A 15,285-nucleotide genomic window follows, 5' to 3' on the forward strand; every position below is an offset into this window, starting at 1 on the left:
TGTGTTTCTAACCAGGAGCTGGAACACAAAGTCATCACTCTGATAAAGAATGAGCTGAAGAGGTTTAGGAAGCTCCTGAGTCCAGATTACCCAGCATGCACTGAGAGGGAGGTGGAGGATGAGGAGGATCTGCACAGTGTCAGAGACGGAGCGCTGAAGATCACACTGCACGTCCTGAAGAACATGAACCACACAGATCTCGCTAACACACTGCACAACAGTAAGAGCTCTGAGTCATGACTTTATTCCATCAGCTTCACTTTAGAGAGAGGAAATAGTTTTAGATATGAAGACTATTAGTTTTACATTTAATTTTAATATCATGTTGTATCTGTTCATGGTCCAGCTTCAATAATATTTAGTCCATCAGTCAGGAATTAATAGCAGCGTTTGTACGATTTTGCATTATAACTATTTATTACTAAACTAGATATTACTTTGTTTATTAGAACTCGCCCCTGTGTGTCAGACAAATTTGAAGTCCAATCTGAAAGAGAAGTTTAAAAGAATTAATGAAGGAATCTCACAGCATGGAAGCTCAGCACTTCTGAATGAGATCTACACTGAGCTCTACATCACAGAGGGTTGGAGTGGAGACATCAATAATGAACATGAGGTGAGACAGATTGAGGCAGCGTCCAGGAGACCAGCAACACAGGAGAAACCCATCAAATGTAATGAGATCTTTAAAGACAAGTCCATCAGAACTGTGCTGACTAAAGGAGTTGCTGGAATTGGAAAAACAGTCTCTGTGCAGAAGTTCATCCTGGACTGGGCTGAAGGAGAAGTAAATCAGGACGTCATCTTCATGTTCCCACTTCCCTTTAGAGAGCTGAATCTGATGAAGCAGAACAATCTCAGTCTGATGAAACTTCTTCATCACTTTTTCCCAGAAATAAGAGAACTAGAATCAATAGACTGTGACTCCTACAAAGTGGTGTTGATCTTTGATGGTCTGGATGAGTGTCGACTTCCTCTAAATTTCCAGAAGAATGAGATATTGTGTGATGTGACAGAGTCAGCCTCAGTGGATGTGCTGCTGACGAACCTCATCAAGGGGAATCTGCTGCCCTCTGCTCACCTCTGGATAACCACAAGACCAGGAGCAGCCAATCAGATCCCTCCTGAGTGTGTAGACCAGGTAACAGAGGTACGAGGCTTCAGTGATCCTCAGAAAGAGGAGTACTTCAGGAAGAGGATCAGTGATCAGAGCCTGGCTGATAACATCATCACTCACCTGAAGTCTTCAAGAAGCCTTTACATCATGTGCCACATCCCAGTCTTCTGCTGGATCTCAGCTACTGTTCTAGAACAAATGTTGGATGAAGCAGAGGGTGGAGACAGCCCCAAGACTCTGACTCAAATGTACACACACTTCCTGATCTTTCAGATCAAACACAAGAACCAAAAGTACCATCAGAAATGTGACCCTGATCCTCAGCAGACCAGAGAGAGTATCATGGCACTGGGAAAACTGGCTTTCCACCAGCTGGAGAAAGGAAACCTGATCTTCTATGAGGAAGACCTGAGAGAGTGTGGCATTGATGTCAGAGAAGTGTCCGTGTACTCAGGAGTGTGTACCCAGATCTTCAGAGAGGAGTTTGGGCTTCACCTGGGGAAGGTGTTCAGCTTCGTACATCTGAGTGTTCAGGAGTTTCTGGCTGCTTTATACACATTTCTGTATTTCATCTCAAAAAAGAGAAATGTGTTAGAGAAGAAAGATCTTAAAAGCTTCATCAGAAATCCAAACATGTCTGATCTCCTCAGGAGTGCAGTGGACAAGGCCTTACAGAGTGAGAATGGACACCTGGACCTGTTCCTCCGCTTCCTTCTGGGTCTCTCAGAGACCAATCAGACTCTTTTACGAGACTTAATGCCACAGACAGGAAGCAGATCTCACAGCAAACAGGAAACAGTGGAGTACATCAAGGAGAAGATCAGGGAGAATCCATCTCCAGAGAAATCCATCAATCTGTTCCACTGTCTGAATGAACTGAATGATGATTCTCTAGTGCAGGAAGTACAAACTTACCTGAACAGAGGAGGTGACAGACGTCTCAGAGGAACCAGACTCTCTCCTGCTCAGTGGTCAGCTCTGGTGTTTGTGTTACTGACCTCAGAACAGAAGCTGGATGTGTTTAATTTGAGTAAATATAATCGATCACATGAATGTCTTCTGAAGCTGCTGCCAGTGGTCAAAGCCTCCAGAAAAGCTGAGTGAGTATTTTTATTTATAACTGTATTACTGCATGGTTTATTATTTTAATGTAACACTGAACTGCACTGTTTGGATTAATGTGTGTTAATAGTTCCTCTAATCATCTTTACACAAACCTCTGGTACTTTTACAGAAGATTGTGTCACTTTTTACACTAACATGTTATATCTGAACTGAGGGCTGGGCCACATGGACAACATCTTATAACATCATATGAGGCATTTTATAGCTTTTATATATGAATCATGAAAAATTAAGTGTTCTCTAAAATGTATGTAAAAATATCTCTACAAAATAACTGCATGCATTTAAGAACTAAAGACATTTCTGAACTAAACACCAGTGAAAGACTTTTTCTGTTCTGTTTATATTGAAAGTGACATTTAACAAAACTCTCACAGATGAGAAAAACATCAGACTGACAAAATGGGATCAATATGGATAGAAAATATAAAAAGTAAATATTAAAACACTCTATCTTGACGCGGGGCAGGAAGCGGACCCAGACGCAGGATAGTTTAATAACAAAGGGAACACGAAACATGACACAGACTGAAGACAAGACAGGACAACAGTAGATTCCACGCTGCCATCGGCAACGCAGCACACTTAAATACAAAACACTAATGACACAATGAGGAGCAGGTGTGGTGACAGGAAGGAGCAGACGAAGGCGGGGCAGACACGTCACGAGAAACGTAAACAAATCTGCACGTGGCCAAAGTCCGAGCCGAATCATGACACTAATGTCCTTCAAGTATCTCTTTATGTTGAAGTTCCTCATCTTTTGTTGTGTGTGACACAGTGTTGTGGGGAGATTCACTCTGTCATGGCTTTTTTACTCGTGTTCTTTCTAATAAAAATAAAACATAAATGCTTTTTAAAACTTTAACCCAATACGAAGGAAAAATTGTTTATGATCGATGAGAGATTTTTACACATCTATATTTTATAAAAAAAAATACAAATCATGATCAAGAATCGTTTATAAGGTTAAAAAATCTAACTTTCTCTTTAGTTTGGATGTGTTTGGACGTATGTGAACACTCCACCTGTATTCAGGTCCACACCAAACACCTGAACCAGTGTGTGTGTAAAATCAGAGGTCTGGAGGTGACAGATTTGTACGTGTACGAGCACAGAGAACAACACACACCAACTGTTTTAGTGTCTCTGTGAAATCCAACATATAACTGAGTGTAAAGTACGACTAGTATTGTCATGTTATTACCTGGTAGTGTACAGCTGTATAATTCTTTATGTTCTGTAATAAAATGCACTGTATCTGCAGTGTTGGGTGTAGAAACTTGAACACAGATCAGAGTGTAGTGTTTGTAGGCTGCTCGCTCTCACATGTGTGTGTTATGTACATGACCTAATGGTCTTATAATAAATTGTAGCTGAGACATTGTGGAGTGCAGAAAGACGTCCCTGCTCCTGTAAATGTGCTGATGTGGTGTCCTGTCCTCTGATTTGTGTGTGTGACACAAACACACTGACATTTCTGTTACAGCTTCAACTTTAGCTGGATTATGGCTGTGTTTGTGTGTTTGAGATCAGTGTTCTGATATTTCATCATTTCTCTTCCAGTCTGTGTGACTGTAATCTGACAGAGGAAAGCTGTAGAGTTCTGTCCTCAGTTCTCAGCTCAAACTCCTCCAGTCTGAGAGAACTGGACCTGAGTGGCAATAAACTGCAGGATTCAGGAGTGAAGCTGCTCTCTGATGGACTGAAGGATCCACACTGTACACTGGAGATACTGAGGTACACACACACACATTCTTGTAATTAGAGCACTGTGGGGTCAGTAGTTCTGCCGGTGTGTTCTGGAGACACCACTTTTCTGAGGTTCTACTCATGTGAAAAAAATCTGGCATGTATAATTTAATTCTGGGAACATAAAGATCACTTGAAATTCTTGATTTAACTCTCAGAGTTTCTGTGCTTGTTTTTTTCACACCTAATGGGGACATAACGAGAACTCCTCACTAATGGGGACCTAATTTGCATACACAGAAAATTAACCGATTTTCATGTTATAGTGGGGACATCACTAGATACCCAATTTGCATACACAGAAATTTGGCTGTTTTTTGTGTTGTAGTGGGGACATCACTAAACGTCTCTAATTTGCATACACACACATCAGGTCATTTATAACATCAAGGGGACATGGCTTAATAAAAACAAGTTGAGTATTTAACTTAACTACCTTATGAAAAATTACAAACCAAGGATGTGTAACACTACATGTAAAGAACAGATGACTTGTATTTTCTCTATTTGTTGATTTAAGCACCTCATGAGTTTGAAGAATTATTTACATCAAGGACTGTTAACCAAAACGTCACTAATTGCATACTCAAAATGGCAATTAATCTCTTTTACACAAATATGCATCAACACAATATAGATTACAGACTCATTTTTTCTGGAGCTTCCCTTTTTCATTAAATGAAAACCTTTAGATACCAAGGAACCTTTTATGGAAGGAGGTACCATGGCTATTACAGATTTCAAAGCTATAATCTCAAGTCAAGTCGTCACCCCTTTCCTTCACCAGATATTTTTGAGGAACAGAAAGGACACATGCATGAGGTACTGAACCTTACTGATTTGTCAAAGAATATCAAAATTTTTCCCAGTCATTTTGGCAAGTTACAACTGATAGATGCATCTTCTATTTCAGCTGCTTGAGCTATTTGCATATTGATCTGGAACTCTTTACTGAAGTAAAAACACTGTCAGTCAAAAAAAGCCCTTGTCAGGAAAAGCCCTGTTTATTTAACATAACAGACAACTTGAGTCTTGAGCTTCTTTACTGCCAAAGTCAACAGAAAGTCTCATTAAATTTACTAAAAGCTCACATGTACTATGAATAAACTCTCTCATATTTAGTGTAATACAAAGCTGTTAAAAGCACAACTCTTATTTACACTTACATCAACATCCAAAAGTAAATGAGTATTCTCTATAACATACTATAACAAGCACTGAACATTCTATAACTGGCTAGGCCTGACTAGCATTTACTTCATAATTAACTAATTACAAATAAATTGCATTCAAGTATTTGGATCAAAAACTTTCAGCAACCAAAATAAAAATTTTGACCCTTACAATCACCTCAAACCTTGCATACTGCACATTACTTAGTATACACAAATGAAAGGATTTTTTCCAAAACATGAATATGGCCTTAATCTTTATTTATCTACCTAAACTGACTACTCTAAAAAGTGGCAGCTAACAATTTAACAACATTTGCCAAGCTAGCTAGGCTAAACAAATAAATGGGCAGCACATTGGAGCTTTTATTGCTCAAACAAAAGGCAGTGGCAGTAAAATGGAAGGAGGTGGCCAAAATAAATTTGATTGGATGCAGTATCAATGTGTAGGTAAGGGTTCTTATAAATATTGAAATACTTGATCTGCTCCTGATTAGTTTATTATGAAATAAATGCTGACTGGTTCATTAACGTGATAGCCTAGAGATGGAACATAACTTAAAGAAGAACTAGAAAAAGTACCAAAGTGCCATTATCCATCTTATCTAATCATTCTTGTTTAGATCTCTCTTATAAGCTACAATGTGATTGTAGACATAGAATTTGACACTTTGCCAGTCTCTATCTTTAAGAGCTAAAGGCTCAGCTGTAATGCAGTTTTGACAGGCCAACTTCCCTGGGACACGGCATGACATGATGAAAGTCTTCATATGTCTCTCCACTGCGGTGACCTCGTTTACTTCCCAAGCCTTCCTCTTTTTCAGAGTAGAAGTTTTACCTAAATGAAATAATTAAACATTAGTTACACAGCAAACACACAACCTTATATCTGACGTCAATTGTTGTCTAGCAACTGCTCTCTAATTACATGGACAGGCGATTCAATACTGTGTTGCATTCTGATTTATTGGCCTTGCATCCTCACACAGTTAGGGCTCTGTTACCTTTCTGATGGGTGGCCTTGTACTGGGAGTTTTATGTTGTTTTTTCCAGTTAACTAAAAGTTGACGATGAAATTTTGAGTCTTAAGAATGAAAAATCTTCAGTTCTCATGTTGGGAATTTCTACCAAAAGACAGGATCAATGCATTCATCAGGCGAGAGTCAGGCTACTGGTGGTGAATTTGTGTAGTGAATCACATTTTCTTGCTGATTTCTTATCACTGTTCCAATGGCCTATACTGTATATCAATCCATGAAGGTTATCAGCCCAACCACTATAATTTTAACTGAAACTACAACATGGTTATTGTTTAATCAAATAACATGGTCATGGTCAATGTTATGGTCAAAACATGATATTTGCTGATTATAGCCACCAACCTAGCCTCAGCTCTGTAAAATATACAAGATATATACAAAAGAAAAATACATCAGATATATTAAGATAAATCAGATTTATTACCACACTCACCTTTAGAAGACCTTTGAAGAGAATTCATCTCCACGGTGTGCACGATTTCAGTGTCCACTGGTGGCACCCCGACATCTGCGGAAAATTTGTGGCAACTCCATGTAAAATTTTAACCATATTTAATTACTTTTTTAAAGCATACTATCTTTTTATATTCTATTACAATTAAAAAAAAATAATCAGTGTAACAATAATCATGCTAGTTATTATTTTAAAAATCCTTACCTTCATGTTCTTCACATTTCTCACCTTCCTCACTCATTATTTCATCACTGTTTAACTCCATTTCCTCTGCAAAAAGTAGAGTGGTACGTTTGTCAGACTTTACACCACAGCCACTTTGTTTCATGTGTCTCATATTAACGAAATACAGTACTGTGCAAACATTTTAGGCAGGTGTGGGGAAAATGCTTTCAAAAATAAAACTTAATTGTTTATTTATCAATTAACAAAATTCAAAGTAAATACACAGGAGAGAAATCCAAATCAAGTCAATATTTGGTGTGACTACAGTTTTTGAAGGAACTCAGCAGATAGGTTGTTCCAAACAAATTGGAGAACTAAACACAGATCTTCTGTGGATGTTGGCTGCCTCAAATCCTTCTGCTTTTTCATGTAATCCCTGACAGACTCGATCAGGGTTCTCTGGAGGCCAAAACCATCACTTCCAGGACTCCTTTTTCTTCACTATTTGGAAGATAGTTCTTAATGACGTTGGCTGTATGTGTGTGGGGTTGTCCTGCTGCAAAATGCATTTGGTCATGATGGTATTGCATGATGGATATCTGCCTGTATTTCTCAGCATTGAGGACACCATTAATCCTGTCCAAATATCCATTTGCAAAAATGTCTTTTGCTGCTGGCACTGCTGGACGACATCTGATGTCAAACGGAAGTGAGCATGTCTTGTAGTATTTCATCTGCTGCATTAATTTTCCATGGCCAACCACTGCATCTACAGTCCTCAACATAGGCTGTTAGTGCTTCTTCAAAATATCTTGAAACCCCAGTCTGCTTTGGACTATTTGTCTGGGAGAGAACATGCTGATGCTGTAGAACTACCTTGTGTCTTGTTACTGTATGATGTGACATGAAACGGTCTTCCACAGCCTTACCTTAGTAGAAGAGTTTGTCTGTTCCTCACCCACATTTAATCTCCTACACAGCTTTTTTTGTTTCAACCTACATATGAAATTGATGATCATTAGCACCTGCTTGGTGTTACTGGTTAATCATACACCTGACTCTGATCCTACAAAATCCCTGAATTTGTCCAAGTGTGCTGGTTTGAAGCCAAAGGTTGGTCAAACCAGCTACTGATTTGATTTAGGTTTTTCTTGTGTTTGCTCACTTAGTACATTCATAAAAATAAATATAATTTTTGAAAGCATCCTTAATTTTAAAGCATTTCTTCACATCTGTCTAAGCCTTTTGTACAGTACTATACTTAAAAATAGAAACCCATGACTGTAGATGAGCAAAATAACAAAAAATGTTTTTATATACTGTACCATTTGGATCAATAGTGATCTCATCCAAATTCTTGCCCTTAAACTGCCCAACTCTTCCTTGTTCTAACGCCATAAGCACTTTGCTGACTTTTGCAAGCTGTAGGGTCTTTTCAGGAAGGCGATAGTATTCCCGATGAATTCGGATATCATGTCCAAGAAAGTTTGCTAACTGATCCAAGTCCGTGTCCCTCAGATTTAGGACTGTAGAAAGAGTTGCTGCCTGTTTTCGTAATTTTGTGGATGTAAGTGCATATGGACTATCTGCACCACAATGCTTGGCAAAGTTACGGATGCAGTCCAAGCCTCTGTAATGCGACATTGCTGTTGGCCGAGCAAAAAGATAAACATTTTCCTTTAGCACTCCACAAGTCTCCCTGTTCTTTACGAGCAACTCCAATGCACCCAGCATTTTTGGTGTCAGTAGAACAGGAACTGGACGTCCTCTTTTTCCCCTGATGACAATTCTTGAGAAATGTCTGCACAGTTTCTTCTCAACTTCAGACAATGCCCAGTCTACATCAGCATGTGGATCAGAGGTGTCCCTGGTTAAAAATGCAGATAAAGGCATACTTGATACCTCTCCCTCTCTGCGGCGGTTGAACAGGATGATTTGAGTTAAAATGGTTTTGGCAAGTTCGGACCAGTATTTTGTAGAAGACACTGATGATAACTGCTTGACGCATTCATCTTGTGTTTTGTCAAGGAAGGTGTGAAGCTTTTGCACGTCCTTTGTAAATGGCAACACAGTAGGTGCATTCCACTTTAATTCTTCTATATTTCGTGCAGCTGTTGCAGAGATCAAATCACACCACTGTTCCTTATGCACATCTTGAAATCCAGTGACTTTCTGTGCCAAGTCAACATCCTTGTTAATCAAAGCTTTAGCTTTTGTAAGCTTACTAAGCTTCATTAGGCTTATTCCATGTTTTTTTGCAAGTGAAGGTGTTCTGTATGTGTTGGTTTGATAATCATATCCACATGCATGTCTAACAGCTTTAACTGTCTTCATATAGTTCTGTGGATCTAGGAAATCTTCCATTCTTTTCAAAGATGCAACTTTGCTGCCACTGACCAGTAACCTTCCCAGCTCTCGCAACTTCTGTCGGACATATGCCTCATTCTTAGCAGATATTCCACCTTTGTTCAGCAAGTGTTCTCCCACCTGAATGATGCAGCAGTCATTTTTGACAGCAGCTGTGATTTCATCTAGATTCATGTGGCTTACTGTCTTCCATAATGCTTTGCTTATGTTTGAAGATACAGGTTGTGCATATGAACAGAGAGCTTGGACACGATTTTTTCCAGGTCTTGAGATTTTATCTTTAGTGCTCAATTTACAGCTTTTCATATGCCTCCAGAGAACCTTCCGGGTAAACAGCCCTTGGCAATATGCACAATGCATAAATTCAGTGCCTTCTGTTTGATTTTGTGGTTGTCTGTACGGAACCAGTTCTCCTTCGCCTGACTTCATTACAGCTGCATTGTGTGCATAGTTGCCTCTGTGTCGAAGATCATTAAAAAACATTTTTCTTTGCATAGAACCCTTTGGAAACTGGCATCCTTCAGTTACTTCTTTTTCAGTGGAATGCACATATTCCAAATGTCTTGCCATCTTGTTATAAGGTTTGAAGCAAAACAGACAATAGTGTTTCTTATTGTATACCCTACCACCATCATGTTTTCTTTTGACTGAATTTACAACTACTCTTGCATTTTTCTGAACATTCGTTGGACTGATGCAAGCTACATCACTGTCTCTAACTTGAGAATGATCAGTTACTTCCATGGTCTCATGACTGCTTTTGTCCATGACATTTGGGGTGGTGCTATCAGGGACAGAACTGCTGGGAAGAACAGGGTCTGTGTCTGACCGACACAAATTTAAAGGTTTAACGATCATGCTACTCTCTGAACTGCTCTCATCACTGTCATCTTTGGAGTTTGGAACATATTCCTCTCCACTGTCTGGAGTAGAATCAAAGAGCTCATCTGAAGCATCAGGAATTAAGTCTTTCATCTAAAAATGAATAACAATTTAGTTAATTATGAAGAATTAGTCCTACACTTTCAATGAGAACAAAGTCAATTCAGTTGAACCTGAACAGTGTTCTACTGCAAACATCTGCCCCTCTATTAATTCCTAAATATTTGCACCTTTCTCTGGTACTTATAATTTTGAAAAGAAGTGTAGCTTTATAATGTCCTAGTCATTACTGACAAATCCTATGCTGTGGAATATTCTGAAACAAGCTCTGTTATGAACTACAAAACATGACTTAACTATAATATATTTAACTATAATTAATAATATAAATTGATGCAAGTATAATCATTTACATTACAGTATATGATGTGTACCAATTCAACATGAAAACCTTACAAAGACACTTTTGGTCCTCCTTAACCTTGGTATGCACATATCTTGTTCATCACTGTCTTCTGATGAAGAATGCTGAAACAAGATATTAGAAAATTTAGTGCAACCCAAAAAAGAATTATGTAATATGAAACAAAGTCTGTCCATTGCAAGAAAAAAATGTTCCATTAACTATAGGAATAAACTTTATTAATTTGGGGTTAGATATAGAACATATCGAAAAACTAATAATTAAGATGTATTTATACACAAATACAAATATACAAGTTGTTTTGTAGTTAATTCTTACATATGGCAGTAAACAGCTTTAACACATCATGGCCAAATCATACTTTCAGGGGACCTTTAACACAGTTCAGGTATAAGTAATTTGTGGGGACACTGTACAGACTACAAATATCACTTCCCCCATACCAAGACTTTCACACACACTAAACACACTAAAACCTGCTTTGTGGGGACTCCGTATGGACGTCACAAATCGACACAATTAAAAATAAGGGGCATGGTTTGGACACTTCAAATGTCACTCAAGTAATAGCTTTCTACACTACGTTTGTCGTCATGTACACCGAAGATGGATTTAAATCATGCTTAGTGTTCCTTGAGACAGTAAGCAGGTGGTAAAGTACAACAAAGAAAGAGAATGCTCTAGCAAACAGTACTACTATGACTGAGATGATGTACCTGTTCAGTCACTGATGCACTAGTAGCAGTATTATGATCCAGAAGAGATGTAGACTGTGATGGATGTTTTTCTTGGACATTGTTCTCATCAGGGTTGTCCTCCATAACCTGTAAATGTATTGGATATTTGGAAAATTTAGTGCACCCAAAAGAAGACTAGGTTACACAAAACAAAAATGCTGTCCCTTCCCAGAAAAAAAAATTATATATTTGTTTTTATATAGAAAAATATATTTTGGATTATAAATTTAGATACAGAGTATTGGGGAAGAGTTACAATTACAATGCATTCAGCTACTCATACACATAGTTCTCTAGTTAATTCTTAAATATGGCAGTAAATTACTTTAACACATCATGGCCAAACCATACTTCCAGGGGACCTTTAACACAGTTCAAGATTAAGTGACTTGAGGGGACACTGTTCCAAGTAAACATATCCTTTCAACTATCTCAAGACACTCACACACAACTAACTGAAACCTATTTTGTGGGGACTCTGTATATAAACTATAAACTGGCAAAATTAAAAATAAAGGACAATATTTGAACACTTCAAAATGTTCATTACAAGAAATGTTAATTATTTCACAATAGGAATTAAGTAATTATGACATCCAGGTTATATATTGAATATTATGGCAAACTTTGAGAAATAGATACCTTGCTACGCCAAGGCCAGTCTGTTCCTCCATAATCATATGTAATTTCTTGTCCTTGTTTAATGTCTTTTAATGCAAAGAGACAAAGATGTGGCCTCCTATCCACTTCAATCTTCTTCATTCTGCAATTTGGGTGCTTGTGGTCATCATTAACAAGCCTACCAAAAGATCCATCTTCTTTTGCAGCATCAATACTTAATACAGAAGGGTAAAAGAAAAGACAAAATGTTCAGTGCCTGAATTAAGTGGACAGTTGTTGCAGAGGTAATGCACAACTATCGTGTACCACAACAAACATGTAGAGGTAATGTCCAACTATCAACCATAGTACAAATTAATTAAATTATCAGCTTACCACCAAGTTTTTCCCTTCCACTTGAAGTCGAACATAAACACACCACATGCATCGTGGTAAATTCTTCTCCTTCTTTGAGACTCGATGAAATCAATCATTTCTCCTCGGTACTCTGCCACAAAATCACCTTTGTCAAATGAAGTTAGAGTGAAGATACCACGCCCTGTTAAAGAAAATACAGTGAACTATTTACTCAGGCAATGTAACAATAGTGATTTTAATACTCATTGGACTGTTTTCATGATTTTGTAAAATCTCTGTGATTCAGATTTTTTTTACACAAAAAAGCATGTTTGTACATTTCTTACCTTTCTCTGAACTTATGTACTTCACCTCTAGCTTAGATGTCTGGTCACTCTTGGTAGTGACATAATAAATGGCATCTGTGAGAGGGCTGATCCTTCGTGGCATTTTAACTCTACCAGAAAATGTTAGTGTGATTTTTGAGTTTTTCTTTTCCCCAGTGATGTTTCTGATGATGAAAACATGTTTGTAAGTGTAATAAAGCACGTTGTTCAGACAGATCAGATCACAGTTACAGCACTGAGTCGCACCACACCAAGATTATTAACAAAACAAATTCATATCTACTAATGAGCTGTGCTTGGCCAGGCTAATAATATATAACTTTTTTTTTTAACAGACCCCATAATTATTTAAATATAGGCCTCTACCAAAGGGTTGCCCAATCAGCTTGTGTTACATTTTTTAAAAATTGTTAAAGAAATATAATAAGTCAACATGTGGGCTACCAAACGGTTGCACAGAACATTAAAGAATTAAGCTTGATTTTTTTTTATATAAATTAACTATTCGACTGCGTGGTGAAGCTAGTTGGATTAAAGTATAAACACCACTAAACATTCCCATTTCAACCATCGGAGTTGTTTTATTATCAGACTTTCTAATGTGCTTGATAGAGAAGGCGTGCGCGAGCTCAGCTGGCAATTAAAGTCCGCTGGCATAACAATCCATTTAACCACTTTACCATTGCTATTAATTAAAAATAACGTGTTGAAACACGCAAATAAAAAGCTACAAACATAAAGTACAAAACCAAACAACTTACCTTCGGTTATATTTGGTTTTGAAGAAATTGGAAAATCTCTCATCAGCGCAATTGGAAACAGCCGTGTAATTAGTTAACCAGTGACCGCGGGGGCAGATGGGTATTGTAGTTCTTATCCTACTTCCTGTGAGGTGTTCACGAACCATTAGCGCAGTCAAAAAAACTACACTCCGCCATAACGAGACTGAGGGATTTCATTTCACCGTTTTAGATTTTAAAAAGCGTAATTTGACACATAGTACGAAAATCGAAAGACTGAAATATGGATTAGTATTAATGACTCATAATGATTTGGGAAAAAAATTTTGATTTATAAATATATCTTAACAAGCTAGCTATCTACCAGTTTAATTAGGCTCTCTACATTTTCTGTTTATTTTAACTTATACTCAAATAGCCAAATTAATGACAAATTGAACAAAACTTTAAACGTATAGTCTTACCTCTTTGTTTTATAGCTAATACAATGTTTAAGTGGCAGTAAAGCTACTGCGCATGTGCAGATTACGCACGTACCTCTACAAAGTAGGCGGTACCTTAATTTGCATACATTAGACATGCAGATTGTGTGAAGGTCAGATAAGCTCCACCCCAAAAATCCCGTTTCCAGACTACAGGGGGCGACATAGAGCAAACCGTTCACACACACACACACACACACACACACACACACACACACACACACACACACACACACTCACGCACACTCAATCACTCACTCACTCACTCACACACACACATACATACACACATACACACACACACCCCACACAGACACACACATACACACACACACACACACACACACACACACACATACATATATACACACACACACACTCACTCATGCACACTCACACTCACTCACACATGGGAGCAGCGACACTAAAAGCAGTTTGACTGAAGCTTCTTCTTATTAAAATTCACCTTAAGGAAGTCAGCATTTGTTGATGATAAATAAATATTTGAGCTGATATTAAAATGATTGTGGATGTCACAGGTAACCAGTACAGTTCCTGTACAATAGGAGTGATTTGGTTACTAACTGTAATGTATAAAGGGGTTTATGTGAAACATGTTGTAAACTTTTTCCAGAGAAGACCAGGAGACTTGGATGTCCTTGTGCAGTAGTCTTTATTATAGATACACGATGGAACAAGTCTGTAAGTCAGAGTGTACTGGTACGGGCGCTGCAGTCATCACGTCTGACTTAAAGTTGTAATACATTGTAGATATACACATTTTAGGGGGCAGTCCCCTCAGATAGAGGCAAAATACTCGGGTGACCATCAAAACATGAAAGGATGTAACAGCCCCCACACCAGATCCTGGAATTTCACACACCCTTAATCCCATTAACATGACAATAGGACAAATGTCACTAAGAGACAGATGATACCCTGAGTTACATTGCCCCTTTCCTTCGATATTTATGAGATACAGGAACCAAAAGTCTAATGTAAAGTTTGAATTTAACTAGAATTGTAACTTGATTGGGCTTCTATATTATCCACAGAAATATGCTAGAAATAAAAGGGAATAAAACAATGACTTAAAAAAAATTATTTTCCAACAATTCCCACTTTGAGAGTTCTAATAACTCTTACAATAGATTTAAGTCAATAATAATAAATAAATTAAAGTCATGCTCAGTTTTGTATTTACAAAAAATATATCTGGCCTGAGTGCTTTAACATAGAGCCAGTATTCTTGCACCTCTAAGATGCAGGCTAAAGTAAACGTATTTCTTTATTTGGTGTCCCTTAATGTGATTAAGGGTAATAGTTCTTTGTTGTTGTCTGGAGTCCAAAGCTTCTGCAGTGCACATTGTAGCTTGATATATGATGTCCCTTTTGTCATCAGGTAAATGAAGACAGTAAGAATTGATGTTGTCTGCCGGTCCTGAGCAGTTGTTCTGCAGATGTCTTCAGATGTCAGTGCTTTGGTGCTTCTGTTGTCTTGGTTGTCGCAATGCTTTTCAGTCC

General features: G+C 37.9%; 2 protein-coding genes across 4 annotated transcripts in view; one reads left to right on the top strand and one right to left on the bottom strand.

The window, feature by feature from the left end:
- Positions 1 to 167: 167 nt before the first annotated feature.
- The window catches only part of LOC125141196 (NLR family CARD domain-containing protein 3-like), a gene marked incomplete at its 3' end in the record, with an annotated part of 18,797 nt that continues 3,679 nt past the window's right edge, over positions 168 to 15,285 (top strand). Inside the window, exons 1-3 of the mRNA XM_047813520.1 lie at positions 168 to 220; positions 450 to 2,217; positions 3,809 to 3,982. Coding sequence (XP_047669476.1) covers positions 184 to 220; positions 450 to 2,217; positions 3,809 to 3,982 — 1,979 coding nt within the window. The remainder of the gene's footprint in view (positions 221 to 449; positions 2,218 to 3,808; positions 3,983 to 15,285) is intronic.
- LOC125141181 lies at positions 4,983 to 13,850 on the bottom strand. Of its 3 annotated transcripts, XM_047813389.1 has the most exons (10): positions 13,744 to 13,824; positions 12,540 to 13,424; positions 12,232 to 12,394; positions 11,878 to 12,070; positions 11,215 to 11,322; positions 10,531 to 10,602; positions 8,151 to 10,167; positions 6,865 to 6,930; positions 6,640 to 6,714; positions 4,983 to 6,004 (listed from the first exon to the last, which is right to left on the bottom strand). In XM_047813389.1, exons 2-10 carry the CDS (start codon positions 12,640 to 12,642, stop codon positions 5,772 to 5,774), a joined length of 3,030 nt encoding a protein of 1,009 aa, XP_047669345.1. In that variant the 5' UTR covers positions 12,643 to 13,424; positions 13,744 to 13,824; the 3' UTR covers positions 4,983 to 5,771. The 3 variants fall into 3 exon arrangements, with proteins under 3 accessions (XP_047669345.1, XP_047669341.1, XP_047669348.1); XM_047813385.1 differs by having other exon boundaries at positions 12,540 to 13,850; XM_047813392.1 differs by having other exon boundaries at positions 8,151 to 9,762; positions 12,540 to 13,849.

Source organism: Tachysurus fulvidraco, chromosome 1 (genome assembly GCF_022655615.1).
Source record: "Tachysurus fulvidraco isolate hzauxx_2018 chromosome 1, HZAU_PFXX_2.0, whole genome shotgun sequence".
In the NCBI taxonomy this organism is placed as follows: domain Eukaryota; kingdom Metazoa; phylum Chordata; class Actinopteri; order Siluriformes; family Bagridae; genus Tachysurus; species Tachysurus fulvidraco.

Bases quoted from the DNA above. Each gene is read 5' to 3' on its own strand.
- LOC125141181 (XM_047813385.1), bottom strand. From the start codon at position 12,642: ATGCCACGAAGGATCAGCCCTCTCACAGATGCCATTTATTATGTCACT. The intron at 12,071-12,231 runs GTAAGCTGATAA...TTCTGTATTAAG, and splicing joins TGGAAGGGAAAAACTTGGTG to TATTGATGCTGCAAAAGAAG. The intron at 6,005-6,639 runs GTGAGTGTGGTA...TATTTCATTTAG, and splicing joins TCTTCAAAGGTCTTCTAAAG to GTAAAACTTCTACTCTGAAA.